The 27,013-nt window shown below is 60.7% G+C and overlaps 6 protein-coding genes across 9 annotated transcripts; 3 read left to right on the top strand and 3 right to left on the bottom strand.

The window, feature by feature from the left end:
- Positions 1 to 10,146: 10,146 nt before the first annotated feature.
- Positions 10,147 to 14,854, top strand: DNTTIP1 (deoxynucleotidyltransferase terminal interacting protein 1). 4 transcript variants are annotated; one of them, XM_055814452.1, is made up of 13 exons: positions 10,147 to 10,304; positions 10,391 to 10,461; positions 10,624 to 10,720; positions 10,920 to 11,018; positions 11,509 to 11,577; positions 11,917 to 11,973; positions 12,208 to 12,269; positions 12,707 to 12,752; positions 13,188 to 13,246; positions 13,431 to 13,491; positions 13,899 to 13,970; positions 14,312 to 14,367; positions 14,660 to 14,854. In XM_055814452.1, the coding sequence occupies exons 1-13, from the start codon at positions 10,227 to 10,229 to the stop codon at positions 14,808 to 14,810; spliced, it is 978 nt and encodes a 325-aa protein (XP_055670427.1). In that variant the 5' UTR covers positions 10,147 to 10,226; the 3' UTR covers positions 14,811 to 14,854. The 4 variants fall into 4 exon arrangements, with proteins under 4 accessions (XP_055670427.1, XP_055670425.1, XP_055670428.1 ...); XM_055814450.1 differs by having other exon boundaries at positions 10,156 to 10,313; XM_055814454.1 differs by having other exon boundaries at positions 10,191 to 10,318.
- A 257-nt stretch (positions 14,855 to 15,111) lies between these two features.
- UBE2C (ubiquitin conjugating enzyme E2 C) lies at positions 15,112 to 16,617 on the top strand. The gene is made up of 6 exons (XM_055814455.1): positions 15,112 to 15,485; positions 15,559 to 15,586; positions 15,667 to 15,753; positions 15,873 to 16,077; positions 16,209 to 16,268; positions 16,403 to 16,617. The coding sequence occupies exons 1-6, from the start codon at positions 15,385 to 15,387 to the stop codon at positions 16,459 to 16,461; spliced, it is 540 nt and encodes a 179-aa protein (XP_055670430.1). The 5' UTR covers positions 15,112 to 15,384; the 3' UTR covers positions 16,462 to 16,617.
- Positions 16,618 to 16,670: 53 nt separating this feature from the next.
- LOC114012847 (regulator of G-protein signaling 9-binding protein-like) lies at positions 16,671 to 17,811 on the bottom strand. The gene is given in 2 exon segments (XM_055814456.1): positions 16,671 to 17,365; positions 17,478 to 17,811. Coding segments are annotated over 2 exon segments (888 nt in total). The 5' UTR covers positions 17,671 to 17,811.
- Positions 17,812 to 18,443: 632 nt separating this feature from the next.
- On the bottom strand, positions 18,444 to 20,291 carry TNNC2 (troponin C2, fast skeletal type). Its single transcript, XM_005239993.3, has 6 exons — positions 20,181 to 20,291; positions 19,426 to 19,477; positions 19,178 to 19,321; positions 18,986 to 19,100; positions 18,769 to 18,905; positions 18,444 to 18,689 (listed from the first exon to the last, which is right to left on the bottom strand). Exons 1-6 carry the CDS (start codon positions 20,190 to 20,192, stop codon positions 18,658 to 18,660), a joined length of 492 nt encoding a protein of 163 aa, XP_005240050.1. The 5' UTR covers positions 20,193 to 20,291; the 3' UTR covers positions 18,444 to 18,657.
- A 1,136-nt stretch (positions 20,292 to 21,427) lies between these two features.
- On the top strand, positions 21,428 to 23,971 carry SNX21 (sorting nexin family member 21). The gene is made up of 3 exons (XM_027790216.2): positions 21,428 to 22,278; positions 22,434 to 22,588; positions 22,893 to 23,971. The coding sequence occupies exons 1-3, from the start codon at positions 22,011 to 22,013 to the stop codon at positions 23,562 to 23,564; spliced, it is 1,095 nt and encodes a 364-aa protein (XP_027646017.2). The 5' UTR covers positions 21,428 to 22,010; the 3' UTR covers positions 23,565 to 23,971.
- Positions 23,972 to 24,306: 335 nt separating this feature from the next.
- On the bottom strand, positions 24,307 to 26,931 carry ACOT8 (acyl-CoA thioesterase 8). Its single transcript, XM_055814195.1, has 6 exons — positions 26,758 to 26,931; positions 26,526 to 26,662; positions 25,828 to 26,053; positions 25,401 to 25,558; positions 24,833 to 25,024; positions 24,307 to 24,733 (listed from the first exon to the last, which is right to left on the bottom strand). The coding sequence occupies exons 1-6, from the start codon at positions 26,886 to 26,888 to the stop codon at positions 24,615 to 24,617; spliced, it is 963 nt and encodes a 320-aa protein (XP_055670170.1). The 5' UTR covers positions 26,889 to 26,931; the 3' UTR covers positions 24,307 to 24,614.
- Positions 26,932 to 27,013: the final 82 nt, after the last annotated feature.

The following is a 27,013-nucleotide window of genomic DNA, read 5'->3' as shown; positions in this document are numbered from 1 at the left end:
AGCTGGTGGCCCAATGTGCTGTTTATTAGGAAAGTGAAGGTCCTGCACAAAACACCGTTGGTGCCTGGCACCAGCCCTGGCAGAGTGAGGCAAAGAAGGAAGCCAGGGGCAACTGCCCCTGTGCCCACCCACTGCGGGCTCTCCTTGCCCCACATGCTCCTCGCACACCCTGTGGCATTGGTCACCAAGCGTCATCACCACCACCATCATCATCACCGCCATCATCATCACCATTGCCATCATCCTCTCCATAGTCATCATCATCATAGTCGTTGTCATCATCACCATTGTCGACACCATCGTCATTGTCATCATCACCATTGTCGTCACCATCGTCATTGTCATCAGCACCATTGTCGTCACCATTGTCATTGCCATCACCATGCCCATTTTCATCGTCATCATCATCATCATCATTGTCGTCATCATCATCGTCGCCATTGTCATCATCCTCCCCACTGTCACCCTGGTCAGACTCAGGCTTCCCTCCTGCCTCAGGCTTCCCCTCACTCTCCGGCTTCCCCCCGGTCTCTGGCTTCTCCCCCAGCACAGGTTTCTCCCCAGCCTCCGGCTTCCCTCCAGCCTCCGGCTTTGCCCCAGCCTCCGGCTTTTCACCTGCCACTGGCTTTGCCCCAGCCTCCAGCTTCCCCCCAGCCTCCGGCTTTCCACCTGCCACTGGCTTTGCCCCAGCCTCCGGCTTTCCCCCAGCCTCCGGCTTTTCACCTGCCACTGGCTTTGCCCCAGCCTCCGGCTTTCCCCCAGCCTCCGGCTTTTCACCTGCCACTGGCTTTGCCCCAGCCTCCGGCTTTCCCCCAGCCTCCGGCTTTTCACCTGCCACTGGCTTTGCCCCAGCCTCCGGCTTCCCCCCTGCCTCCGGTTTCCCTCCAATACCTGGCTTCCCACCAGTCTCCAGCTTCACTCCGGTCTCTGGCTTTGCTACAACCTCTGGCTTTTCCCTAGTCTCAGACTTTCCTCCACATGCTGGATTTTTCCCTGAACTGGGTTTCTTCCCAGTGTCCGGCTTCCCAGCCAGGGTGGGCTTGTTCCCCACTGTGGGCTTCCCCCCAGTCACCAGCTGCTTCCCCGATGCAGGTGTTGCAGCAGTCACCAGCTCAGACGTGGGCAGGCGCTGGTCCTTACCCACCCGCTCTGCACCTGACTCCGGCTTCCTGTCCTGGGTGGCCCTGCAGGGCTGCGGGCTGGGCACCATGCTGAGCTCTGCCTCAGGCAAAGGGCTCTTCCCTGGAGGAGCAATTCTGGGATGTCCTGGCTGTGGCCACCTGGCAGGGGTTGCTCCATGGAGCCCTGGAAGGGAGCAGAAAGCAGCACTGTCATCCCCAGTGTGCTAGTCGCGCACTGCCCTCCTACCCGTGGCTCCCACCACCACAGCTCCCACCCACCAGCATCTGGGTCACTGCACAGGGTGCCCAGCTGGGCCAAGCCCACAAGGATCTGCCCTTTGATGGCTGGTCTCAGATCTGGCACCCTGATGCTGAGCCGGGGCATCGAGGGCACGACGCTCCCTGTGCTCGCAGCAGCTGCGTTTGCTGTGGCACTGCACAGCTGCCTTCCCTGCAGCTTTTCCCAGTGGGTTTTCAGGGCTCTGCTTGACCACTGTTGCCTGCACAACTGGGGTGATGCAGCCCTCCAGGGCTACCCCACTGCCTGCCGGCACATGGTGGGGCTGGTGCCCAAGGGGCCCCCACCACTGACAGCAACAGGGCTGCAGAGGAGCTGCTGCAGGAGCTGCAGCATACCTGCCTGCCCGGGCCCTCCTGGGCATCTCTACACTGGAGCCAGAACCCACCTGCGGCTCCAGCTGCTCCGGGGAGAGATGGCACCGTGCCATGCCACAGCCTGCCCCAACACCCACAGCAAGTCCCGCAGCACCAGGGCTCATCCCCACCCTGCTCCCCCCATGGCTTCTCTGACCCTTGCAGGCAACACCGGCAGCTGCCAGCACCCCCAAAGCACGGGCCTCCCCACTGGCTGCTCCTGCAGCACCCCACAGCCCACCCACCAGCAGACAGCTACGGGGCTGATTGCAGGTGCAATGCTTGGAGAGCCAGGGCAGAACTTGGAGAGGAAAAGCAAGAAAATGTGTCTACATGTGTGATTGCAGCAAATTCTTAACAAAACAATTACAAATCCAGCATGCGCTATTTAACGAGGGAATAAATATGTTGTTGAGCACATTTAGGAAGTTGGTCTGCACGCTCTCCTGTTGAGCAGCAGCAACGATCCTGCTCAGCAGCAGAGTGGCACAGCACAAGGCTCCCCACAGGCAGTGCTGGCCCCTTGACATTGCTCTGAGACAGGGAAGGGGACCAACGCGTTAGCAATGGAGGCACCAGCACTGCTGGCTTGTTGGCAAAAGGCAGGTTATACTCTAAAGCTTAAAATCAGCCTGTAAACTGAGACTGAAAGAAACTCAAGTTTCGAGAGAAAAGCATTTGGAAAGCAATGACATTTCTGCTGATGTATTTTCATCAGCATGCGATGGCCCCAGTGTCTTATTACAGAGAAACGGCAAACCTGGCTCCCGCTGCACAGGAGCTATTGCTGCCTCGGAGTCTGAGCTTTAGAATAAAACAGACCAGCTGGCAACAGGTGCAGGAGCATTCCGAAAGAAGCGGTTCCACGAAACTGTAAACACTGCTCTCAGAATCACTTCATGGCTCATTCAAAAGAAATGCCATTTGCACTTCTTTGGAATCTGGCAATTTTTCCCAAGAAAAAAAATATGAGAAGGAAAAACATACTTCTTTGAGAATTTCCCTCCTCCCAGAGCAGCTCCTCCCCAGTGGGGCTGGTGCTTTTGGAGGGTTCATGGCAGGGAGATGCCCTGAAACTGTCACGAAGCAAAGTGCAGGGGCAGCTGCCAGCCCAGGCGAGGAGTGTGCTGCACTCTGGCCCGAGGCAGGCACAGGCAGGTGGGCAGCAGAGCTGAAGCACAGCTGTAACTACCTGCACCTTCTCATTTTGGCTAGAGATGGCCCGAGCAGGGCTATGAGGGTTGGGGGTCCCCGCTCACCCCAGGGGGGTCCCAGCCCCATGGATGGAGGCTAGTCTCCCCAGCCAGGAAGGACTACCCCAGGCAGCCCAGTCCGGGTCTGGTCCAGCCCGTCTCGGTCCCATCCGCCGCACCCTGGGGCTCTGCCCGGGCTGGCATTTCCACTGGTCCCTGCCCTGGTCACTGGTTTGACTGACAAACCTCCTCCCAAGCATCCCTATGCCTGTGTGCTGGCACCACTGCCATCTCAGTCCCCACCAGGGGTTTTGCCAAACTCAAAGATTAAAAAATTTAAGCAAGGGCTAAACCTCACAAGGGTTAAAACTCTTCCCAGAAAGCTTTCATAAATAGGATTAAAACAGACATTTAAACACACATCACTGAATATCATCACCAACACTGACATAGTGGAAGGCGTCCCTGCTCATTGCCGGGGGGTTGGACTAGATGACCTTTAAAGGCCCCTTCTGGCCCAAACCATGCTATGATTCTATGAAAGTATGGAAAATATTCTTAAAATCTAGAGAGGCCAGTTGTTTCCAGCACGCCCGTACTTGCCTGTGGTGGGTGCTGCCTGCAGCTCTGCCCACAGGGTGAGGAGCCCCAGCAGGAAGATGCCTCTTGCCGTCATGCTGCCGGAACCAGTGGCCAGGACTGAGCCAGGAGGCGATTTAAAGTTCCTCCCAGGCAGCCCAGGTCTGGGAATGGGAGGAAGCAGCTCACAGGTGACTTGGAGGAACCTCCCCGTTTTACTGTAATTCTGTTTTCTAAAGAGCCACTCCAGCTGCCTCTCTCCACCCACAACCAAGGCAGGAGCAGGATCCAGAATCAGCCGCATGCTGCGGGGAGGACAGCACAGGGACTGGGAGCAGGGAAGGGGAAACCGTGGCTGCACAGAGGTGGATTTTCCACTGCTGCTCTTGACAGGAATCCCCACTGCCTTGTGGAAGGCTGTGGCTGACCCCTCCACCACTGTCACTCAGCACTGCCCAGGGACAAAGTATCCCCCCCCAACCCTCCGAGCCCCAGCATGCAGGATGTTGCCAGTGCCTCCCTGCGATGCCAGGTGGGAAAAGGCAAGGCTGCCCACACGTGCTCCCAATGGCTCCATTCCTGCTGGACCCTGTGGGCAGGTCCACACCCTGGCGTCTGGGATCCTTCAGACAGTGCTGGTCCTGCCACCAGCGCTGCCTCTGCCAGGGCGTCTTCCACTTCCCGAGAGCGTTCTGCGAGGTGTGTGAAGGAATGGGCCTCCAGCACCATCACTTTATTAAATGGGATTTGCAAAGACAGTTTGAGTTCGCTGCAGGGAAGGCAAGCGCCAGCCCAGAGGCAGCCCCGTCCGGAACAGCACATCTGCCACCATCGCATGGCAGCACAGAATTCGCTGCACAGGTCTTGTACCGTCACTTTGGTGAACTGCTGTATTTAAAAACCAGTAGGAATAAACTGTCTCCTGGCAGACAGAACACACCTCGTACTGCAGCACCACCGGTTTCTTTTCTTCGTGTCACTGCTGTGTTAAATCCATGAGGGACAGTATGGTGGGAAGCCCCTACACACAAATCCTGGTGCAGTTTTAAATATGAGAGCTCTTGACTGAGACGGAGCATCTCCTGGCAGACAGCAGCAGCCACGCCGCTGCTCAGAAAGATGTCTGGGCAACTCTGAGTGAGCTTTACCAACAGCAGCGGCCACTGCACTGCTGCAGTGCTGGGCTCTGCCCCAGTGCCAGGCTCCGTACAGAGGCAGGAGCCCATCCCTGCCCCACAGCACCAGTGCAAACAGACACAGGGGCTGAGCGCCCACCCAGGCAGCAGTGCCGCAGAGCTTCCTCCTTCCACATGCAAGTACCCTTTGTTCCCAAATATGAGACACTATTTTCAGATTTTTTCAGGCCCAATAATCAAGGCTTCATCTGAATACCTGTCTCTAAATCAAACATTTCATTATTTTGTTCTGTTCACGAGCAGCACGCTCTAGCTGTTTCAAACTAATGTAAATTCCCAGGTTTTGGCATCCAAATGAGCAAGCTCAAAGTCTCCTCAGCAAATTAACACTGTCCCCTTTCCCCATGGGGTCCTTCTCCTTTATGGCCTCCCTAATCCCCTGTCTTTGTGGGGAAGCCCTGTGTGGACCTGGGCATGTACCAGGAGCCGGCAGAGCTCAGTGCAATCCTTCATCAGCCCAACCAGAGACTCCATCAAGGTGCCCTCAGAGCAGCTTTCTGGGAACTTGAGCATAAATTGCAGGGTTTAGTGTCCACACATCAGTGCTTAATTAATTTACACATGACCATTCAATAATTGCATGCATGAGCACCAAAGGAGTTCAAGCAGGAGCATGTAGTTATCACATACACAAATGCCAAATCAGCTCCTATGGGAGCACCCAAACAGCACAGCACAGGGACCCAGGGGAGCACATAGCGTCCACAGGCAGCATCAGCACCCAGCAGTGCATGCACAAGCACACTCTCTGTTCACTCTTGAGGGCTGTTTTGGGCACAAATTGCCTAGTTTAGCAGCAGTGCCTGTGCGGGAGGAGGCCACGGGCTGCCTGGAGCTGCACCTGCTGGGCACAGCTGTTATCTCTAAACAGCGAGCAGAAGTTTGTGTTAACTGACAGTAGATTAAATTAATTTAAAAATTTATTGAGTTAATACTATTTTGCCCACAACCAAGACTCCCCAGCCTAAGGACAAGGCTGAGCAGCCCCTTACGGGCTGAGTGCCCACAGTCGCTGAGGAACCGTGAGCAGAGAAACAGTTTCCCCCGGCAGCCAAGGATGGGAGCTCAGGCCGCTTCCCCCGCTGCGAATCCAGCGGAAGGATTCTGCTCCAATGAAATAGAGGTCTACGGAGGGAAAAGTCTCAGGATTCCAAAGATGAGAGCTCACTCAAGGCAAGGAGACCATGGGCCTTCAAACCCCAGGTTCAAACTGATGGCCTTCAGCAGAGATCCCCATTAAAAGAAAACTTAAATGCACTGACACATTTCCTTCCCTTTTCTGTCCATCTGACTTCAGGGTAAAGACTTATTTAATGTGTCTGAGATAACAGATAAAGTAGTGCCTTTGGTTATGTGAGGGCTAACCCATTTAAACTGTTATTCTCAAATCACACAGGAGTGCTAGTCAGAATCTGATTTTGCAGTTTTTTCCTTCCCGATTTAATTATTTCTTCCTGAATTATACACAAACCAAAGTGCAATCAATATTATAGGAGAACTTAAGGACTAGTCTGGTCAGGACACACCAGCACCAGGCAAGAATGGGTTGGATTAAAAGACAAAGTTTAAGTCTGCAGTTGTGGGGTGAGTGAAATTAATTGGTTTGAACTCAACATTATTTTTACAATTCTGAGCAAGTGCATGCCACTTGACATGAACACTGAAAGGGCAAAGTTCCTGCTCAAAGAGCTTTCCATCAAAGTCACGTTGAAGCAATGCAGGGGCAGTGCAAGAGACATGACTCAGCAGTGGGAAGGTGCATGGCTCCCTGCTGCCAAACCTGTGTGGGAAGAGGGCTCATTGCAAGAAATATGCTGTAAGTACAGGTTTAGTCTTCTCCTTGTGGCCATGACTCAATTCAGATGTAATTTCTAGGCAAACCACCCATGTCTGTTGAAGATCCAGTGTTCCACACCTCGCAGCTCTGTGGCTCAACCTGATGGCCCGGTGCTTATCGCACGTTGCTGTCGCTGTTAATCACGATCGAGCAGGACACCCTACGGAGCAACCTGTGCCATCCTGCCAGTACCAGCAGCGTTGACTCCCTTCCACGCACCCAACAAACCATCTGGAACAACTTGAGGGACTGTAATGCTCCTTCCAACCCTGGGACTGCCATGGCAAAGATCTCTGCCTCTGCCCCCACACTTGCCCGGTGGCTCCTCCTCTTGGGAGCAATGCCATCATTTTGGCATGTTTCTCTTTTAGAAGACCATAATCTTGGTTAACATTTAGGGAACTAATGAAGGAGGACGTCTGACAAGCACATTTCTCTACTGAAATAAACAGGAAAGATGAACCCTGCAGGTCCTGTTCCAGCTCCACGATTCGGATCCCGCAGAGCAGGATCATACCTACACCCATTGCACATGGCAGCGCAGGTCAATGGAGAGTGGGATGTGCACCAGAGCCCTCTGGCTCACTCTCAGAGGTGACTAGTGTGCCCACCAGGAACATTATTTGGGTCTCACTTTTTGGATGTTTCCCCTCTCTTCATCAGCTGTTTCATGACTCTCATTGACTACCTGCAGTGCAGCACCAGTCTCATGGGAGGTCAGAGAGTGAGACAGAAAAGTAAAACAAAAAATAACATCTGCTACTGCAGCAGGATGCAGCAGGTGTGTACAGCCCCTCACTGAAATCTTGCAAACACTGTGGTCATTTGCAAAAGAAGCCAGAAGAAAGAGCAAACGCCTGTGGTGATGAGCAGCACTGCTCCTGCACCCGAACCCTCCTGGGACGGCTGGGCTGGGGCTAAGGCAGGTCGTCGCTGAACTGACGGAGAGCTTGCAGCATCGACGAATGCCGCTTCCACCGGGAGGCAGCAGCTGGCCTCAGACCCTGCTGGAACGTCCTGAGGCTAACAGGCATGGGTAGGAAAGGGGCTCTTGACATTCAAGCCGCTCGGTTTCCTTCTGTCTCCCGTTCCCCTTCCTACCCACCCCAACCCACTGAAACACAGGCTCTTCTATGTCCAGCTAGCAGACTTTCTGTGAAGGCTGATATATATTTACAGCATTTAATGCTAAGAAGTAGTGTTACACAGGTTAAGTTTACTGCAAGGTGACCTGCAAGGGCAGACCCAGCCCCCTCATAAGGATCCAGCCAGATAACGAAGCTTTGCCTGCACAAGTCTCGGCTGCCAGACCAGGATGTGGGATCGGGCTCAACGGGCTGTCTGCTGCTGCCAAAAGCCTGCCTGCCCTGCAGGCCTGCTCACACTGGGGACACCGAGGGACAGGTGGGACTTGTCCAGAGTCTCTCTGTGAATCAAAAAAGAACTCGGATAACCTCAGCTGTTAAACGACTGTTTGGGTCTGGCAGGCTTTCACATGCCAGTGTGTTCTGTCACATGCACCTACTGCACAGATCCACGGAAAAATTACCATTAAAAACTGGGGACTGGAGGAGATCCAAACAAGTATCAGTTACATTTAGGTGATCCCTGACAGACATTGTTCTGATGTGCTCTTAAAGACATCCCTGTCCCTGCAAAGACAGGGACTCCTTTGATGAGAATTTGTTCCAGTATTTAAGTTTTCTTGTAATTAGAAAGTTTTTTGCACTTTTCCAAGTCTCATTTGATTCAAACCAACACAAGGACTTCTCATCTGCTGACAGTGGGTTACAGAGAGCAACCGATTGCTGTCTCCTCTGAAGCATATGTACAGAGCAGAGCCCTCTCTCCATCGAGCTTTCACAGGTTAAACAGAACCATTCTTTTCACCTTTCTCTATGAGTTTCTACCACCATAGTTATTTCTCCTCTTCTCTGGACAATGTCCAGTTTCTGTGGCTAACAATTTGGAGCAACCAAAATAAGTACACAAAAAGCCCAGTGCTGATGATAATGAAGTTATAGCAACATTGATGATGACTCAGCTGGTCACACATCCACAAGTCAGGTTTGTGTAACAGCCTGGTCTCATCCCAGGCTGACACAGCCCTGGCCAAAGCAGCAGGAAGGGGATGACAAGGCAGGAGCCTCAAGTGTGTGAGCCCCTGAGTCACCAGCCTCTCCTCCTGCCGCCAGCTCCGCTCTCCCATGGGTGCTGAGCACAGTTACTGCTGGGCCAACAGCTACGGCAGAAGAACCACGCTGGTCACACATCTGCTGGCTGCAGACACAATGCTGAGAGACACTGAGAGACCGTCCTCTGGAGGCACCACTGCTGTGCACACACCAGACATCGGGCTGGAGTGTCTGGCAAAGCCAGTGGGGAAGGAGAGCCCACTTTCCCTCGCTGCGGCACGGTGAAGTGCTTCCCCACTTGCACACAGAACGCGACGACAGCGAGCTGGCAAGGGCGGCTCAGGCATGCCTGTCCTGCACCATCCTCAGCCCGGCCACGCTGGACACAAGGCCTGAGCGGCCTCAACACCGCGTGCTTTGGGAAATCTCATTTGTTTGGTTTGTGTTACAGTCATCTTGGAAGTAACAAGGGAAAACACTACCAGCACGACAGCAAATGTTTTTTAAGTTGTTATCAAGCTGACCCAACAGAAAAGCTTCTTGTTAACCCTGGCACAGTGTAAGATGACCTCGAAAATGATGGAGAAGTGGTTTTGACTCTTGTGCACATTAGACAAGATGAGGACACACAGGTTTGGAGTGTTTCCTCAGATAAACAGTGAGATTCCAGAAGGATGAGAGACTTGAGGAAAAAGATACAGAGCTGCTACAATTGGAACAGCAATGAGGTTTTTCTGTTTTGGATGTAGAAAATAAGGCAACAAAGGAATGCATGGATCATGGAAGGACAAATACATTTCTGCCACTGCAGTTACTTGGGTCTCATGGGCAGGGCCATTGTGGGACTGGTTTCATCTGAGCCAGGTCCTGTTCCTGGGCGGAAAAGGGCAGGACACTGCGGCTTTAAGGCTTTGGGATATATGACTATTTTAGAGCTGACCATCCATCACTGCATTCATCCATGAAGCCACACGTCTTTAGAGCTAAAGATTTCTTCATTGCTGTGTGTTCTTCCATGACCTCGCACCTGTGCATGTACAAGAGGGACTACACAAACCAAGAGGTGAGGTTAAAGTAAGCAATGAGGAAAATACCACGGCCGAGGCGCAGCAGGAAGCACCGGTGGGTGTGCTAAGGCCGCAGCGGCGCTGCCAGCCTGCCTCGCCCCTGGGGCTGTTTGCGTTCGGTCGCTGCTCTGCCCCGCCGCGGCGGGGGCACCAGGGGGCTGCGTCCCCCGGGCCAGGCCGCGGCTGAGCCGGCAGGACGGGGCCGCCCGCCCCGCGGCCGCCTCTTGGGAAGCCGCCCCGTGCCCAAACGCCCGCCCCGTGCCCGCCGGGGCTTGTCCGTCCCCCGCTGCCCTGCCCCGAGCCGCGCCGCTCCCGCCCGGGCCGGGCCGCCGCCGCCGCTGGCGCCATGGCAACCGTCGCTTCCGGTGCGCGGCCCAGGCGTCGCGAGCTGACGACGCGTGGGACCTGACGCTTCCGGTGGTGCGTGCCGGGGCCGGGGCCGTCATGGGCGCCGCCCGCGATGCGGAGCAGCAGCCGGGGCCGCCGGGCGAGGAGGGCCCGGACGATGGCGAGGAGCAGCTGGTGAGCACGGTGAGGTGGGAGCCGGGGCCGGGGCCGGGACCGGGACCGGGGCCGGCCGGGCGGCGGCTGACGCGTATGTCCCGCAGAGCCCCTGGAACATCATGATCAAGCACCGGCAGGTGCAGCGGCGCGGCCGGCGCTCCCAGATGACCACCAGGTAGGGGCGGGCTGCGGCCACCGCCGGAGGGACCGAGCTGGGCTGGAAGTGGGGGAGGCCGGACCGGCGGGGCTGGGCATCAGGCCGGCGGGGAGGGTCGGAGTTCGACCAGACTGGGGTGGGGGGGCCCTGCGCCCCCCCACCTGATTCCTCCACCTGCAGCTTCACGGACCCGGCCGTGTCCATGGACCTGCTGCGAGCTGTTCTGCAGCCCAGCATCAACGAGGAAATCCGGGGTGTCTTCAACAAGTATATGAAGGTGAGAGCTGCAGCAGGAACAGGCCCCGCCGCCCCCTCCCATCGCAGTCTGCGTGGAGAGAGCTCAGCTGCCAGCTGCCGCGCAGGGCTGTCATGCCTGTCTCGTGGCCACCACTGTGCGCGGGACTTGGGCCCACATGCCTGCCCCGACACTGCCTGGCTGCTCAGGCTCTAACCCTCTCCTGCCACCTCCTCTCCAGTTTTTCCAGAAAGCAGCAATCAACGTGCGTGATAATGTCGGGGAGGAGGTGGACCCTGAGCAGCTCATCCAGGAGACGTGTCGGAGCTGCCTGGAGCAGGTGAGTGCCAGTGAGGGACTCCACTCCCTCGACGGAGTAGCCTGGCCTAGGACACATCCCTCTTCACGGCTTTGGCATTAGCTGGGAGGGGGACATCCACAGCCCTTGTGCAGTTCCTCTGCTTGGCTTCCTTTTCACTGGCAAGTGGCGAGCAGCCAGCGCTGGGCAGCTCATGCTGCTGCATTTCAGTACTGCTGTCGGAATGTGTCATGCAGTTGGAGCTTACACAGAGACCGACCCTCTGGCAACCATCAGAGAGTCCTGGGGGCGCAAAGCAAATGTTTTTTCTTTCATGTCTTGCTGTTTTGCCAGCTGCCCAGACTTTCTCGTGCTCAGATTGTGCTTTTGCATCTCACCATCTGTGAAAGCACTGCATGGTGGCACTGCAAAAGCAGAGCTGTTACAGGACTCTCAGGCAGATGCATGGAAGTGGAGGCTTCTGGTAGGGCCTTCTGTGGACCCAGAATCATAATCCTTCTTCTTCCTGCAGGCAAAACTGCTGTTCTCTGATGGCAAAAAGGTTGTTCCCAGGTTGCCCCATGAGCAGGCAGTACCAAAGGTAAAAGTTGTTACTGTTCCCAGAGGCTTAAGTGACTTGTAAGAGCTGGGAGGAGGATAAGGAGGTTTGGAATTGCTTTGTCCTCTGCCTTTTTCTTGTCCACCAGCACAATAGTGAGGAGGCAGAGCTAGGGGATGTTAGACTAGGAGGGAGGTGTACCTACAGGGCGAGGAAAATCCCAGGTGCAGTTGCTGCTTGTTGCAGTTCAGTGTGTCCCATCAAGGTAGGGTGCAGTCAGTGTTGCCCCACAGAGGAGAGAGTGGCTGGCTGGATTTGTGGGGCCCCGCACAACTAGGCAGGAGAAGGGCCCTGCTCATCCCACTGCCACTCCTCTTTCAGCGTGCCCGACAGATGGATGACGAGCTGAATCGTCGAGGGAGTCCCATTCCCAAAAAGGTAGGAGGGTTTTCCATGCAAGGGATTTTATGTTTTGGGAAGTTTGTTCCTTGTTCCTGGCCGTTCCTGTAGTATGCGTGTGTGGAGGTGCACAGGCAGCTTTTGTGATGCCTCGGAAGTGCCAGCTAGCACTTCTCAAGACAAAAAGAGCAGCTTCCCTAGGAGGGGGTGGGTAAACCAAGAGGGTTCTCTCAGCCTGCACAGCTGAGTCACTGAAGGATTTCTTCCATGCAGAGAAAGGGGCGACCTCCAGGACAGAGCCTGTCAAATGATCGTGGGGTCTCAGGCATGGCTGCGTGAGTACAAGTCCTGAGCTAGAGCCCCTGTTTTGGGAGTGTGGAGGGGAAATGAGGTTGCCCAGATGGGGGAGCACAGAAACCCTGCATCTCCTTCCCCTTCTACAGAAGGGAGAGGTGCAGGGGAGTACCAGAGGGCTGGCAGGAAGTGTTTAGGTTGAGGTGTTCCCCCAAAGAGGCAAAGACCTTTGAGGAAGCGGTTTTAAATAGGCCTGAAGGAGTGAAAAGGTCCAGCTGGGCCATTCAGAGTGAGCAGCGTGAAACATGATGGTGGGGGCGTCTTGGCAGCCAGAGAGAGGAGAATGTGCAGCAAAGCTGAGGGTCTGGAGCTGGGCACTGCAGGGAAATGGAGAGTGTGAACAAAGGAAGAGCTGGGGCTCAATGCCTGCTGCTGATGCCACAGGGACTGGTTCTTACTGCATTTTCCTTCCCCTCAGGTGGAAGCTCAAAGTCTCTGAGCCTGTGAGAAGGGATGGACCAAAGGTATTGGCTGGCCAACACTGCTGGGCTCAACCTCTCCTCCCCTTTGCTTCTGCCAGCAGAGCCCTACTGCTGCAGGAGTGGAGGACAGCGCCAAGCTGTGCTCTGGCCCACCAGGCCCCTGCAGTGCAGGAGAGAAGCAAGAAGAGGAGGCACTGTAGCCTGTAGCTCTGCGGTGTGGTGCCGCTGTTAGGAGACCTGGGGAGAGCAGTAGTAGCCATAAGGATCCCACGCATGTTTCCCACAAGGGAAACTGCTTAGGTCAGCCCAAACGGAACAACTTCCCTCCTCTGTGGAAGTCTAGAGGTCTGTGGCCAGCTCCCTCCCTCCCAGGCTGGGGGCGGTTCCGAGGTTCCCGGTCAGAGAACTGAGGCTCATGGAGCATGGGCTGGCACCAGCTTCATTTCTAATGTTGCCCCTTTTCCAATTGCTCTGTAGTGGGATCCATCCCGACTGACTGAAACCACAACCTTTGTGCTGGGATCTCGAGCAAACAAGTAAGGAATGGCCCTGTTGCTGGAGGGTGGTGTCTCCAAGGCAGGAGCCCGTAAGACTCCTCCCGTCACTTCGCTTCTCTGCCTCGAAAGCAGTAGGAAGGGCTTGGGGAGGAGAGGAGGTGTCCCTGTACCACTGCAGCCACCCTCTGCACAGGTGTAACACCCCCTCGTCTTCCTCTTTCAGAGCTCTCGGGATGGGAGGAACAAGAGGGCGACTCTACATCAAGCATCCCCACCTCTTTAAGGTCAGATGCCGCAGCAGGATGCTTCCTCCTTCAGGGTTTGCTCGGAAATGGTTTCCGATGGGAATCGGGAGCGTGTGCTTCAGCTCGCTTGTTTTCTTCCTCCCCCACGCCTTTGTTTGTTACCTTAGAGCACGTACACACACAGTCTGGCTAGCACACTGGAACATAAGTTAATGGCTTAGCGCAGCCTCCAAGGTGGTGGGTTGGCCTGGAGCCAGGGCTTGAGGTTGGAGAAACAGCAGGCAGAGCTGAGCCCCCCTGGCCCCAGCAGCCCCCGGTGGGCAGCACCGTGGGGGGCAACATGCTCAAGGGAGCGCTGGAGCGGGGCACAGCATCCCAGCAGGAGGGTGGTCAGAGCGCGAGGTCTGTTGCCTGTGTTCAGCTAGGTCCTTGCTGCTTTATTGCAGTACGCAGCCGACCCGCAAGATAAGCACTGGCTGGCAGAGCAGCAGCACATGAGGGCCACTGGGGGAAAGATGGTGAGTACGGCCGGGCTCGCGGCTCCTGCAGCCGGCAGGAACCGTGCAGAGACCCACCGCAGGGCCAGAATGGGCCGAGGAGCAGCGTGCCGGCTTTGGCAGGAGGCTAGGCAGGAGGGCATGTGGAGGCAGAGGTGCTCCCCATCGTGCTGCAGAGGTCCGGCTGCTGCTCCTCGGGATGTGGGCGAGCAGCGTGGTCTGGGAGGCACAGCCAGCTGCTGTGGGGAGCAGCAGCTCTGCACTGGATGGGGATGGGATGCGGCACTGCCCTTGCTGCCCCTCGCAGGCACCAGAGTGGGTGCATGGCAGCCCTGAGGTGTCCCCCCCACCTTGTGCTGCAGGCCTACCTCCTCATCGAAGAGGACATTCGGGATTTGGCTGCCAGCGACGATTACAGGTGAGGACCAAAGCAGAGGTGCTGTGGGTGCTGCTATGCCTGGGGCTGCTGCTTTGGGGGCCCACACTGCACCCACCCTTGCTGCTCCACTGGAGGAGGGCCCTGTGCTGGTTGGGGGCTTGGTGCCAGGGGTCTGTGGTGGGTGCTGCGGTCCATGGTGGGTGCCAGGGGCCCTCATGGGGGGGTCCACGGTGGGTGCCAGGGGTTTGGGCTCACTGCTGGTTGTCTGTGGTGGGTGCTGAGGTCCACGGCGGGTGTCAGGGTCCTCCCATCTTGCCCCACCTCTCCCCAGGGACTCTGTTGACCTGCGGCTGGAGGAGCTGAAGCCCTTCATCCCACCGACATGGATGACTGAGAAGATGCAGAGGCACATGGAGATGCTTCGCCGCGAGGGGGACGCGCTGGCCCCCGAGGGTCCCCCTGAGGGTCCCCCCGAGCCCTGAGGCCCTGGCCCCAGAGGGCCCCAATAAAGCCGCTTCGCACTCGCCTCTGCCGCCTCCTGTGGAAGGGTGTGTCTGGCCCTTTAAGGGTCCGCCGGGACCAACGGTTCCGCCAATGAACGGCCGCTCGCCGTTACCGTAGCACCCGCATCTCGGACGAGCGACGATTGGTCGGCTCGAACGAGGCTGTGCGTTGATTGGCGGACGGGCCGGACGTTGGAAATATTCAAACGGGGCGCGGGAGCTGGGCGGGACCAGGTGGGGTGGGGCCAGGCGGGACGAGACCGGAGCGGAGCGGCGAGACGAGACGAGCCGAGCCGAGCCGACACGAGACGAGCCGGGCACCGGCAACAGATCTTGGCACGGCAGAGCCCCGCCGCCGCTGTTCGGCACCGGGAGAGCCGCAGGAGGGCCCGGGACCCGCGCCGAGTGCAGTCGCGGGCGGAGGGAGGGAAGGAAGGAGGGAGCAGGGCCCGGTGCGGCGCCGCCCGGGAGCGGTAGCTGCGTCCAACGCCCGCCAACGGGCGGGCAGCGGCGGCCGGAGGCGGGTGCGCCGCTCGGGTTCCCGGGAGCTGCCATGGCCTCACAGAACGCCGACCCCGCCGCGGTGCCCAGCGTGGCCGCCCGCAAGGCGGCTGAGGCAGGGGCCACGGCGGCCCGCGGCTCGGTGGGGAAGAGGTGAGCTGGGCCCGGGGCGGGCGCTGGGGGCTGCCCCGCCGGCCCGGCCCGGTAACGTGTGCTTCCCCCGCAGGCTGCAGCAGGAGCTGATGGCGCTCATGGTGAGTAGGGTCCCGGGGGAGGGGGTCCCCGGGGCCGGTCCCAGGGGGTCCCGGGCCGCTCTGACGGGCTGTCCCCGCAGATGTCTGGTGACAAAGGCATCTCTGCCTTCCCCGAGTCCGACAACCTCTTCAAGTGGATCGGGACCATCGATGGCGCCGCCGGCACGGTGAGCAGCTGGGACCCTGCTCCCCCCGGCCGAGGAGGGTGGTCCCACTCCTCCCTGCGCCCCCCGGGGCTCCCCTTTCCCCCAGGGCTGTGCCCCCAGCCCCTGACTCCTGCCCCCAGGCCTACGAGGAGCTGCGGTACAAGCTGTCGCTGGAGTTCCCCAGCGGGTACCCCTACACAGCGCCCACAGTGCGATTCCTGACGCCCTGCTACCACCCCAACATTGATACTCAGGGCAACATCTGCCTCGACATCCTCAAGGACAAGTGGTCAGCCCTCTATGATGTCCGCACCATCCTGCTCTCCATCCAGAGCCTGCTGGCAGGTGAGTCCCATGGCCAGGTTATGGTGGGGGGCTGGGGCTGGTGGCAGGGTGTGTGTCCCCCAGCACAGCACTGGGCGGTGGGACTCGGGGTTCCAGGCCGCCCCACCTGCTGACACAGCTCCCATGCCCAGAGCCAAACATCGAGAGCCCCCTGAACACACATGCTGCTGAGCTCTGGAAGAACCAAGCTGGTGAGTGCCCCGGGGCAGAAACACCCCTCCCTCCCTTTGGGGCGGGCAGCAGCACAGCCTCCCAGTCCTGCTGTGTGCCTGGCTCTGCAGCTGCCCTGGGACCCTCAGCCCTGTCCCCCCCCCTCTTTCCTTAGCCTACAAGAAGTACGTGCGGGAGACATACTCTAAGCAGGCCAAGAGCCAGGAAACCTGACTGATGCTGCTGCCACTGCTCCCTGTTGTACCCAGGCCTCTGTCTGCTCCCTGTCCAGCTGCTCTCTGCGGCTTTCTGTATCATAGGCTGTTCTTAAATTAATTTTGCAGTCCCAGCCACGGTTAATGTATAAATAAATGCACATTTATAACTCTTCCGGGGGTATTGTTGCAGCTTGGCACCCTGTCAGTGCCCAGAGGCACCTACTCTCAGTCAGCTCGGCCCCTCTGCAGGCATGGGCATGAAGGGAGGGACACCGATCCCCCTGGGGTAACACGGGCTTCATTAACGATTGGGGTGCCTGGAGCTGGTCCCATTCCCTCTGCAGGGTGAGGGCAGCCCCCAGCATCACCTGCCAGGGTAGGGGAACGGGGTCTGCGGTGGTACCTAGGGCCCCATCCCCTACTCTGCGATGCCTGACTGCAAGGGAGTGCCAGCCCTGCCGCCTCCTCTCCTGTCCCCTGGTCAGAGCACCCTGCAACAGTGCCCAGCATGAGCCCCCCCACCCGAGCCATGGGTGCTGCAGTGCCACCTGGCCCCACCGGCTGTGTGGCCTCCACCATCCACAGCGGGATGTTGGCTCTACTCTCCATCTCCACTAGCATGGCCCTCACCTGCTCGATCTCCTCCTCCAGGCGTGGGATGGATGGGGGCTGTGTGGGATCCCCCCCACACCGGTTCCTCTTGTGGCTAGGCAGCTCCCAGCCCTCCAGTCTGGTGTGCATTGGAGCAGTGCTACCCCCCAGCACAGAGAAGAGCTGGCAGAGGTGGTGGGCTTGGCACGGGTCCTCTAGGAAGAGCTCCAGGGCAGAGAGGAATAGCACCCACAACCTCTCCAGCTCCTGTCGCTCCTTGGGGCTCACTGGTGCCTGCCGCAGCCCTGCCAGCAACACACACTGCAGACCTGCAGGATGAGGGATACTGAGCCGGGCTGGCCCCAGAACCCCTCACCTACCCTGGTGCAGGTGCTGGGGGGGCACTGCAGTTGCTGCCCGGTGCAGCAGCTCCCTCCTTACCATTTCTGAGCTCACTGGCCTCCAAACTCCTCCTGCACCGCTATTCCCGCAGCCAAAGGCTGTCGGCACTGCCTCCGAGCTGCAGCACCAGCTGCCGGTGCCTGGCTGTGGCCTTGCAGAGGGCTGCCTGGGCTGCTGCACACATCCCTGCCGTCCCTGCTGTACGGCATGTGGCCCATCCTCCCCATACCATCGTACCCAGTGAGGGCAGGGTCAGGACCTTCTGGGGCCACCCCTGCCTCCCCACAGGGCTCAGCACATGGGGATGTGACAGGCTTTGAGCTGCGTCCTGCCAGCTGCCTGGTGCTGGTCCCACTGGCCCCACGTGTGTCAGGCGCTCCCTGGTCCAGGAAGCATCCCTGCCTCGTCCCCTCCTGCTGTGCTCCCTGGCTGGAGTGGTGGCAGAGCTGCTGCAAGGGCCCGGTGTCCCCAGGGAGCAGTGATGCATGACAGGCTGGCACAGACTGTCCAGGCCCACAGGCTCCAGCGTTGCCTTGACTCCACAGGGAGGGGGCTGCTGCTGTCCCCACCACCACCTTATTGCCAGGTCCTCTGTGCCGTTCTGGGTGGGATGCAGAGGTCCTGGTGTGGGGCAGGCAGTAGTGGCCCCCAGATCCCCTTGTGGTTCCCACCACCCTGCCCCAGAGAGGGTAGGAGCAGCTCCTCCCTCCTGTGCCACCAGCTCCCAGAGCTCTGCGGGGACCCCTCGGGGCCGTGCTCCCTCGCCTGCTGGTGTGTGAGCCAGCCGCTCCGCATGGAAACTGAGGTCAGCGCTGGCGCCCGCCCAGCAGCCCGTGGGAACCGTGGCCCTAGGCTGCCCCCGTGCCCCCCAGCACGGCCGCGCTGGGTGAGCCTGACTGGCATGCGGCACCTGCCCAGGCACATCCCCCCCTGGGGGAGCAGTGCGGGGGCACAGTGCCATGGCCCCCTCCCCATGCAAACCCGGTGAAGTTTCGCACCGGCGTCTCAAGCCTTTCCCCTTTTATTGAGGCTCAGACTGAAACCACGTGCAAGAGGCTGGAGGAGAAGCTGGGCCGCCAGCAGCGGGGCAAGACCAAGGCCCCGGCCCAGGGCAGGGCCCCAGCTGGGGAGGGCAGCCGGGTGCTGTGCAACTGCTGCTCCCTTGGGGGTGGTGGAGCGGGGCAGGGTGCAGCAGCCGGCCCGAGGAATGACTGGTCCCTTACTGCACACCCTCCATCATCTTCAGGAACTCTGCAAGAGAGTGGCACCCTCAGCCCACGGTCCTGCCTGGGGTGTGTGGCACAGGCGCTCAGCCAGAGCTGCCACTCACCATCAAAGTCGATGCGGCCATCATTGTTCTTGTCTGAGTCCTTCATCAGGTCCTCTATGTCCTCTTCAGTGACGTGCTCCCCGGTGGCCCTCAGGATCTCGCCCAGTTCCTCAATGTCAATGAACCCATCCGCATTCCTGTAGGAGGGTGACGGCAGGACGCGGCCATGCTTGCCCCTGCAGGCAGGACAGGCTGGCATCCCTCTCCCCCCACTCACCGGTCAAAGATGCGGAAGCAGTTGGCCAGCTCCTCCTCAGACTTGCCCTTGGCATCCTCTTTCATCTGGCGCACCATCATCACCAAGAATTCCTCAAAGTCAATGGTGCCGCTGCCTGTGGGAAAGAAACTGAGCACAGGTCAGGGTGCCAGCCTGGCACCCATCGCCCACCACCCCCCAAAGGCTGCTCACCATCCTCATCCACCTCCTCTATGATGGCATCCAGCTCTTCCTTGGTGGGGTTCTGGCCCAGCATCCTCATCACCGTCCCCAGCTCCTTGGTGCTGATGTCCCCGCCGCCATCCGCATCAAACATGTCAAAGGCGGCCTTGAACTCTGTGGGGAAGGGGGTCAGGGCTGGGCAGTGCACAGGACAGGGCCACGGCAGTGGGACAGAGCCCGCCGGGTCTGGCCCCTCTCCCCACTGCTCCTGCACTCACCTGCGATCATCTCCTCGCTGAGGAAGGCGCGAGCTTCAGCCTGCTGGTCCGTCTGCAAAGCAAGGCAACGGGGTCACTGTGGCCGTCCGCAGCGTGCCCAGGAGCCCCCAGCACAGTGAGGCAGAGGGGTGTGGGGTGAGCCCCTGCCCAGCTGGCGTGTGACGCCATGCCGGGGCAAGCTGCGGCCCCCAGCCATCCCCACAGCTCTGGTGCTGCCTGGACATTTGCGAGGGCGGGGGAGCTGCTGTCTGTGTGTGCCGCCTTGGCATCTCAGGTATGCAGCGCTATTTTTGGGGTCTCCTCAGCTCCCCTTATAGGGATCAGTGGGGCCACAGCCACGGGCACCTGTTGGCCCTGATCAAGTTTCTCCTGGAGGCGTGGGCTGGCTGTTGAGCCGGCTACGATGCTGTGTCGCATGACCCAGCACTCAGCTTTCAGCCACCCTCTGCCACTGCCACCTCTGCACAGCCCTGTGCTCCGGCCAGGACTGAGCCAGTGTCCCCAGGGCACCCGCACCCTTCAGGCAGCCATGCAGCCCCCCCAGAACACAGACACTGTGCTGCCCTGATGCCTCCCTGCCCTCACACGCCATGGCTAGCCCAGCCCCGGGGACCCCCTCCCACTGCTGTCCATGGAGACATCTCAGCAGCAAACCCCCCCGGGTGCATGCAGTGCCCAACGCCTCCTGCCCTGCTGGGTCTCGCCCCAGCACACAGCGCATGGCATACAGCACACGGCAGCATGGGGGCTCTTACCATTGAAGGCATCTTTGCTGCTTTCCTCCCCTAGGGAGTCACCACCTCCTGCAGCAGTAGTCCCTAGAAGCTCCCTGGTGCTCCTGGCACCCCAATTTGTAGCGTCCCTGCCACGTGGCGTGCCCCCAGCTGTGGCCCCGGCAGCCTATCAGGTCCCCGGTGGCAATCAGGCCCCGCTCATTGGCAACAGGCGCATTTTACCTAATTTAGCCAAAACGTTATTGGCCAAGAGCTGGGGATTAACCGTGGGTCTGAAGCTGGGATAGAAATTCAAGCCCTCCGGGGAGGGACACTGGAGCCTTGGCTGGAGGGTGGCTCTTCTGCCCCCTCCCCCTCCCAGCACCCTCCAGCCCAGGGCGGCTCAGCAAGGAGGGGGTTAAAAATAGCCCAGACAAGGGGGCCAGGGCCTCCCCCTGCACCAAGCTGTCTACCCCAGCACCCTGACCATTACCTGCTCCCCTGCTGAACCCCAGACCTGAAGCCGTGCCTGGGGCAGGCTCCCAGCATGGGACTGGGCTCCCCCAGTCCAGGGTCACCTCCCTCATCCCCACAAGACCCCGGGGCCTCCAGCCTTGCCGTGCCACCTCCAACCCCCTCCCTCCACTCCCTTTTTCTGCTTGGGTGGGCCGGTTGCGGCACCCCAGCCCAGGTGAGGAAGGGGTCCCCGGCGGGGGGCCTGGGGTATGATGCCCCTGGGGGGGGGCAGAGCGTGCCCCCCCTGCGGTACAGGATTCCTGGCACTTTTGGCACCGAGACTCCAGCTCTGGAAAAGGCCCCATCTTTCTGTGCTGCCAGGGCAGTGGGAAATCTGCCCGGCACCTCCTTGAAGGCTCTGCTCTCACACACCGCAGCCCAAGCCACCCACCTTTGCCATGGCCTGGCTGGGGCTGCCGGTGGTGGGGACACGCTGGCCAAGTGGCCCGTGCCCCAGGGGGGTTGGACGGGGGGCTTGGAGCTGCGGCGGGGTCAGACCCTCTCCCGCAAGGTCACTGGGGGTCAGCACCAGCCCAGGCCCCCATGCATCCCACCCTGCCTGGCAGCCGGGAAGGGAGGGACAGGGCAAGGCGTCGGGGTCCCCAGGCTCTCAGTGCAGAAGCCCCCCAGACCCCCCTGCGCCCACGAGAGCGCAGGGATCCCCACCCAAGGTGCTGGAGCAGGGCGCAGCGGGTGTGCAGGGCAGAGCGATGGCAGCAGCTGGGCGGGTTCCTCGGTATTAATAGACATTCCCAAGAAAGTGGCGAGGCAGCAGTGGGCACGGCACTAAATAAGGCTGGCCGGGGCGAGGGGGTGCTGGGGCAGCCCAGGGGATGTCCCGCAGGGGCAGTGGCACAAGCAGGGTCGGGACCCGGTGTGCAGGGTGCAGGGTATGGGCGTGCCGGGGTACGGGGACCCCGCAGTGCCAGGCGCCGCGGTGAGGGACTGCTGTGGCTGCGGGCAGGGGGCCGCGGGGCGCTGCCCAGGCAGGGGACAAGGGGAGCAGTGACCGGCGGGGGCCAGGGACCGCGGCCAGAGCCGCCCTGAGCCGTGCCGTGCCGTGCCGGCCCCGCCGCAGCGATCCGGGTTCCCGGCGGAGGCGGAGCCGTGCAGGGAGGATCCCGGGCCGAGCCGCGGCGGAGCGGCCATCGCTCGGCACCGCCTGTCTCGGGGCAGCACGGTACGGGCCGGTCCCGCACCCAACGCGGCTGCACCGGGCAGGGGGCGTGGGAGCGGGGCCAGGGGGTGTCGCGGGGCCGGCGCCGGCCGGGCCGTGGTGGGCGGCAGCCCTTGGCCCCCAGCCCATCCCGCCGCCTTGGGGCGGCCGGGCCTGACGCGCTGCCCGGCCCAGGCGGGATGGCCGCCCGCATCCTGCACCGCCTGCGGCACGCACTGGCCGGGGAAGGTGGCCGGGAGGAGCGGGTGCGCGGTGGCTGCGAGGCCGAGGACTTCCCGGAGAGCTCAGAGCTGGAGGACGACACGGAGGGGCTGTCAACGCGCCTCAGTGGCACCCTGAGCTTCACCAGCCACGAGGAAGAGGAGGAGGAGGAGGAGGAAGGCGCTGGAGAGGAGCTGGGAGAGCCGCCGCAGGCCATGGGGGCGGCAGCCGGTGCGGAGGATGGAGGCAGGTGCTGGGGTCGGTGTGCTGGGGGGGCCGAGGCGGCAGCACCCTTGTGGAGGGGACCCAAGCGATGGTGGGGGCCAGCAGCCTGGAGATGCTGGGGTGCTGGGAGAGCCCCGTCTGCGCAGGGTTGGGCTGACGCCCCTCTCCCGGTGCAGAGTGGGGCCCTGCAGCCGAGCGTGCTGGCGGCAGCCTGCTGACCCGGCAGCTGCAGGAGCTGTGGAGGAAGTCGCGGGGCAGCCTGGCTCCGCAGCGGCTGCTCTTCGAGGTCACCAGCGCCAGCGTGGTCAGCGAGCGCTCCTCCAAGTACGTGGTGAGTGAGCCCGGTGGGGCTGGGTAGGCGCAGGGCGGGCACAGATCCTGCTCCCTCCTGGGGCAGGGGTCCCATGGGGCTGGCGCTTATTTCTCTCTGTCTTTCCCTGTGCTGCTCGGATGATGCTGGCGGCTCAGATGAGCCTCAGGTAAGTATTGCCAAGAGGTGCTGTGGCAGCCCAGCCTGCTCCCTCCTGCCCAGGCAAACCCCCCTGTGGCCTGTCTTTGGCTGTACACCTGGTTCTGCCTGGCCCCATGGGAGCGCTTGCCCACGGCACCGCCCTGACACCCGGCTCCCCCCACAGCTCTACACCATCTACTTGATCCGCTCCGGCCGGTTTGACAAGGCCCCTGCCGCCATCGCCCGGCGCTACTCGGACTTTGAGCAGCTGAACCGCCGCCTGCGCTGCCGCTTCGGCTGTGACATGGCTGGCATCACCTTCCCCAGGAAGAGGCTGCGCCGGAACTTCACCGCTGAGACCATTGCCAAGCGGAGCCGAGCCTTTGAGCAGTTCCTGTCCCACCTGCACTCCATTGCCGAGATCCGCCGCTCCCCCGAGTTCCTTGAGTTCTTCTTCCTGCAGGACCTGCAAGCCGCACAGCGCCTGACCTGCACTGGCATGTACCGCGAGGCCCTGGCCACCTGGGCCAATGCCTACCGGCTGCAGGACCGGCTGGGGGTGTGCGGCTCCGGCCGCTTCCTCCTGACACTGGCTGGGCTGGCCGTCTGCCACCAGGAGCTGGATGAGCTTGGTGAGGCCCATGGCTGCTGCGAGCAGGCGCTGCAGCTGCTGGAGGCCCAAGGCAGCCACCCATTGCTGGGGCCCTTCCTGCAAGCTCACGTCCACCTGGCCTGGAAAGTGGGCAAGGACAAGCGGCGTTCAGAGGCTCGGCTGCAGGACCTGCGGGAGGCTGGGCCACCCCTGCAGCAGCAGCCCACCCTGAAGGAATGCCTGATCAAGGAGCCTCTGGAGTAAGCATCCCACCACCGGTGCCCCCACGGTGACAGGAGGGCAAGGGGCCCAGGGTGGCTAGAGCAGCAAGGGTGATGCCATCGCTGGGATGGAGCACAGAGGCAGCACTGCGTGTCTATGGATGGCACAGCCCAGGCCCAGGAGCTGTCTCAAAAATGCACTTTCTTTGTGGTTAGTCTGTCCTGTGGGGCCGGGCACTCGTGGGTGCTTGTCACCCACTGCCAGGAGCTGGCTCTCCCTCTGCGGGGGGGGTTCTAGTGTGGATGGGACGGAGTTTAGCTGGGATGTACTAGCACTGCATAAGGAAACGGGAAGGCTTCTGGCAGGGTCTGTGGCTCTTGCCAGAAGCTTCCCATAAAACTTATGTAATAAAAAGGACTTTATTGAATAAAGTCTCAGTAGGAAGAAGAGCGAGGCGCCTGCTGTATGTTCAGCTTCACTTCCCCCAGGGCACCATCAGCAGGAAGCCTCGTGTCCCCCATACTGAGGTGGGGAGCTGCCTCGTCCCTTTTCCCAGCTCCCAGCTTCCCCTTTTCCAGCTCCCAGTGGCTGGGCGCAAGCCTCAAGGGTGAGCAGAAGCAGCGACTGATGCATCATGGCACAAGGAAGACAGAAGTGAGAAGGGGCACCCACATGTGCCACAGTAGCACTTTCCCCCTCGTGCTGTGGGGGCAGAGGCAGCCCTGGTGCTGCCGACCTTCTCCCTTTCAGGAGAGGGTCCCTCAGGCAAGCATAATCATGGGGCTCAAGGCGACAAAGTCCAGGGAATGGAGCCCAGCCATTCACCTGACATCTTTATTTAAGGCAGGTGAAGGGCAGCTGATCATACTGTACGGTTATGTGCTGTGCAGCAAGCAGTCAGTTGCAGCAGACGCCTCTGCAGGTCCCCATCTGTCGTGGAGGGCCTCTGGCACCAGCTCTCCCCACGGTGCTGGATCCAGCCCAGTCTCCCTTCAAGGCTCATTTCTGCTGCTGCCCAGGTCCCACCTGGCCCACATCTCTCCTGGTCCGTCCCTCGGCGTGCCCAAGCCCCAGCCCGCAGGGGTTTCGCAGCTAGAGCTTGCTCTGGTTTGGCATTTGCTCCACCCTGATGACTCCTTCCTGTGCACAGGTGACAGCCAGGACCCCATCCCTGCGCCACAGCCGTCCCTGCACCAGTCCCCGGCACCCACCTGAAGAGAGAGCCTGTCAGACTGCAGACTGTCAGTCCCTGCAACAGGCAGGGCTGGCCTTTGCCATGTGGGTCCCTGGGGAATGCAGCGGGGACTCACCAGCCCAGGGGCTCTCACACTCGTACAGCATCCAGTGGTCCGCTCGGAAGGGCGCGTGGAACCACATAGAATGGTCAAGGGACACCATGAACTTGATATGGTACTGCCGGTGTGGGAGCAGGGCCGTGCCCAGGAAGGCATAGTCAGAGATGTAGGCAGCCACACAGCAGTGCACCTTCATGTCAGTCTCTCCTGCAAAGCGACCGGCACTGCCTGTCTCCAGCGTGCACTCTACGTGCCCAGCTCCCCCAGGAGCTCTGCTTCCCTGGGGGTCAGCTGCTGGCCAAACAGTGCTGTGATGCTCTTTCAGACCTGCTCTCCTTGCTGTGCCTCCCAAGGAAAGCCGGCCGTGGCTGAGCATGGCACACGGCCATCGCTTCACGCTCCAGCACCCCCACCTGTATTTCAGCCTTGAAATCTCCAGGCTTCCCCACAGGCTAGGGGCACAGTCAGCCTCTGAATCACAACCCTCTCCGCCCACTCCGTTGCGAGCGTGCTCTAAAGCGCAAGCTGGAGCCTGAGCCCTTGGCTTGTGGGGCAGCTGGACTGCCCTCCTGGCAGGACCCACCTATGTAGCCTCGTGCTCGCACCCAGAAGAGCTGCTTTGGCTCCTGCGGCTCGGAGCAGAATATATCTGGCGGGTTCACGGGTTTGATATCAATTGGCACGTCTTCGGCCTGAATCTTGTTAAGGTGCTTTCTGTATCTCTCCGCCAAGTTAGGATTCCTGTAGACCAACACAGAGAAGTGAGGTTAATGCCAGGCAGGCCAGAGGCACATCCTGCTGGCAGCAGCTTCAGACCAGGGACCCAGGGCCACACAGAAAGGCAACAGGGGCACAGCTCCTGCTCTGTCTGCTTCTCTGCTCCCCAGGTGTATTTGGGAACTCCTCAGGCTGTTGCCTCAATTCTCTCCCACCTGCTTTTGCCCCTGCACCTCCGTAAGCTGCAGCTGCAGAGAAGGGCATCTCTGGCATGCCCTGTCTGCCCCACTCACTGCAGGAACTTCTGGATGAGCTCCTCCTGCGTCAGCAGCTTCTCAGGGGGTGGCACGGCAGGCATGGTGAACTGGTGCTGCACCGGGCTGCACTGGGAGAGCTGGAAGGAGGCCTGGCAGGTGAAGATCGGCTTTCCATGCTGGATGGCCTTTACAGAACGAACAGAGAAGCTCTTCCCTGTACGGGTCCGTTCCACCTCGTACAGCACTGGCACCTTGGGGTCCCCTGGGACAGAAAAGGGACGTTCTGCTGTCGGACCACCACGCACCACAGAGGGGACCTGACCTACAGATGCTGAGCACTGGGGCCAGGCGGGCTGAGCCCACTGTGCCCTGAACCATCAACACCCTCTCTCTGCTGTGCTGGAGCCAGGATGGCAGCATCTGCCCAGCCATGTGGGCCTCAGCCGCGGCTTCCCCAGCCCCTCAACCACTGGAGTCACTGCCTGGTCCCGGTCCCGCCATAAGCCCCAGCCTCCCCGACCCCCTGCACCCCATCCTCCCCCTCCACAATCACCCCTCTGCCCCACTGAGCTCTCTCCCTCAGCTCCGGGCACCCCCCGGCCAGCAGCCCGGCCTGCCCCCGGGCCCAGACCTGCCCACCCCCGCCCTTCCCACTCCGGCGCCCCAGCCGCGGGGCTCCCCGCCCGGCCCCGCTCCCCGCAGCGCGGCTCCCCCCGCGCCCGGCCCCGGCCCACCTGCCCGCACGAAGTAGCAGTGCAGCGAGTGGACCTGCTCGTCGCGGCTAACGGCGCGGGCGGCCGCCACCAGGGCCTGCCCCACGATCTGCCCGCCGAAGAGCCGCTGCGTGGCGGGCACCCAGTGGTGCCGGCCCCTGCGGGGGAGAGGGCGGCGGCGGTGAGGGCGGCGGCGCGGAGGGCGGCGGCGCGGAGGGCGGCCCGATCCCGGCGCCCCGGCGGCCCCGCGCACCTGAAGAGGTCGAGCTCCAGCCGCTCCAGGTTCAGCACGCTCGTGATCAGCACGCTCCGCAGGTCTCCGGCCGGCGGCCGCCCCGGTCCCGGCCCCGCGCCCGCTCCCCCGGCGTCGCCCGGAGCTGCCATCTCCGAGGCGGCCCAGCAGCCCTGACAGCGGCAACACCCGGCCGCTGCGCGGCGCAGCAGCAAGTACCGCCCACCCGCGAGGCAAAGACAGCCAGCTGATTGGTCTCTGAGCTGTCAGTCACCCG

The sequence above is a fragment of the Falco peregrinus genome, chromosome 9 (genome assembly GCF_023634155.1).
Source record: "Falco peregrinus isolate bFalPer1 chromosome 9, bFalPer1.pri, whole genome shotgun sequence".
In the NCBI taxonomy this organism is placed as follows: Eukaryota; Metazoa; Chordata; class Aves; order Falconiformes; family Falconidae; genus Falco; species Falco peregrinus.
This window is presented reverse-complemented; position numbering and strand designations above follow the sequence as displayed.

What these genes read in the sequence shown, in the direction of transcription:
- ACOT8 (XM_055814195.1), bottom strand. Translation starts at nt 26,888, where the DNA reads ATGGCAGCTCCGGGCGACGCCGGGGGAGCGGGCGCGGGGCCGGGACCG. An exon ending in CTGGAGCTCGACCTCTTCAG is followed by an intron (nt 26,663 to 26,757) that starts GTGCGCGGGGCC and finishes TCTCCCCCGCAG; the next exon opens with GGGCCGGCACCACTGGGTGC. An exon ending in CTGCTACTTCGTGCGGGCAG is followed by an intron (nt 26,054 to 26,525) that starts GTGGGCCGGGGC and finishes TTTCTGTCCCAG; the next exon opens with GGGACCCCAAGGTGCCAGTG.
- UBE2C (XM_055814455.1), top strand. Translation starts at nt 15,385, where the DNA reads ATGGCCTCACAGAACGCCGACCCCGCCGCGGTGCCCAGCGTGGCCGCC. An exon ending in CGCGGCTCGGTGGGGAAGAG is followed by an intron (nt 15,486 to 15,558) that starts GTGAGCTGGGCC and finishes CTTCCCCCGCAG; the next exon opens with GCTGCAGCAGGAGCTGATGG. An exon ending in AGGAGCTGATGGCGCTCATG is followed by an intron (nt 15,587 to 15,666) that starts GTGAGTAGGGTC and finishes CTGTCCCCGCAG; the next exon opens with ATGTCTGGTGACAAAGGCAT.
- DNTTIP1 (XM_055814450.1), top strand. Translation starts at nt 10,227, where the DNA reads ATGGGCGCCGCCCGCGATGCGGAGCAGCAGCCGGGGCCGCCGGGCGAG. An exon ending in CGCTCCCAGATGACCACCAG is followed by an intron (nt 10,462 to 10,623) that starts GTAGGGGCGGGC and finishes CTCCACCTGCAG; the next exon opens with CTTCACGGACCCGGCCGTGT. An exon ending in GGGGTCTCAGGCATGGCTGC is followed by an intron (nt 12,270 to 12,706) that starts GTGAGTACAAGT and finishes CCTTCCCCTCAG; the next exon opens with GTGGAAGCTCAAAGTCTCTG.
- SNX21 (XM_027790216.2), top strand. Translation starts at nt 22,011, where the DNA reads ATGGCCGCCCGCATCCTGCACCGCCTGCGGCACGCACTGGCCGGGGAA. An exon ending in AGCCGGTGCGGAGGATGGAG is followed by an intron (nt 22,279 to 22,433) that starts GCAGGTGCTGGG and finishes CTCCCGGTGCAG; the next exon opens with AGTGGGGCCCTGCAGCCGAG. An exon ending in AGCGCTCCTCCAAGTACGTG is followed by an intron (nt 22,589 to 22,892) that starts GTGAGTGAGCCC and finishes CTCCCCCCACAG; the next exon opens with CTCTACACCATCTACTTGAT.
- TNNC2 (XM_005239993.3), bottom strand. An exon ending in CAGCGAGGAGATGATCGCAG is followed by an intron (nt 19,322 to 19,425) that starts GTGAGTGCAGGA and finishes CCTTCCCCACAG; the next exon opens with AGTTCAAGGCCGCCTTTGAC. An exon ending in TGGCCGCATCGACTTTGATG is followed by an intron (nt 18,690 to 18,768) that starts GTGAGTGGCAGC and finishes ACTCTCTTGCAG; the next exon opens with AGTTCCTGAAGATGATGGAG.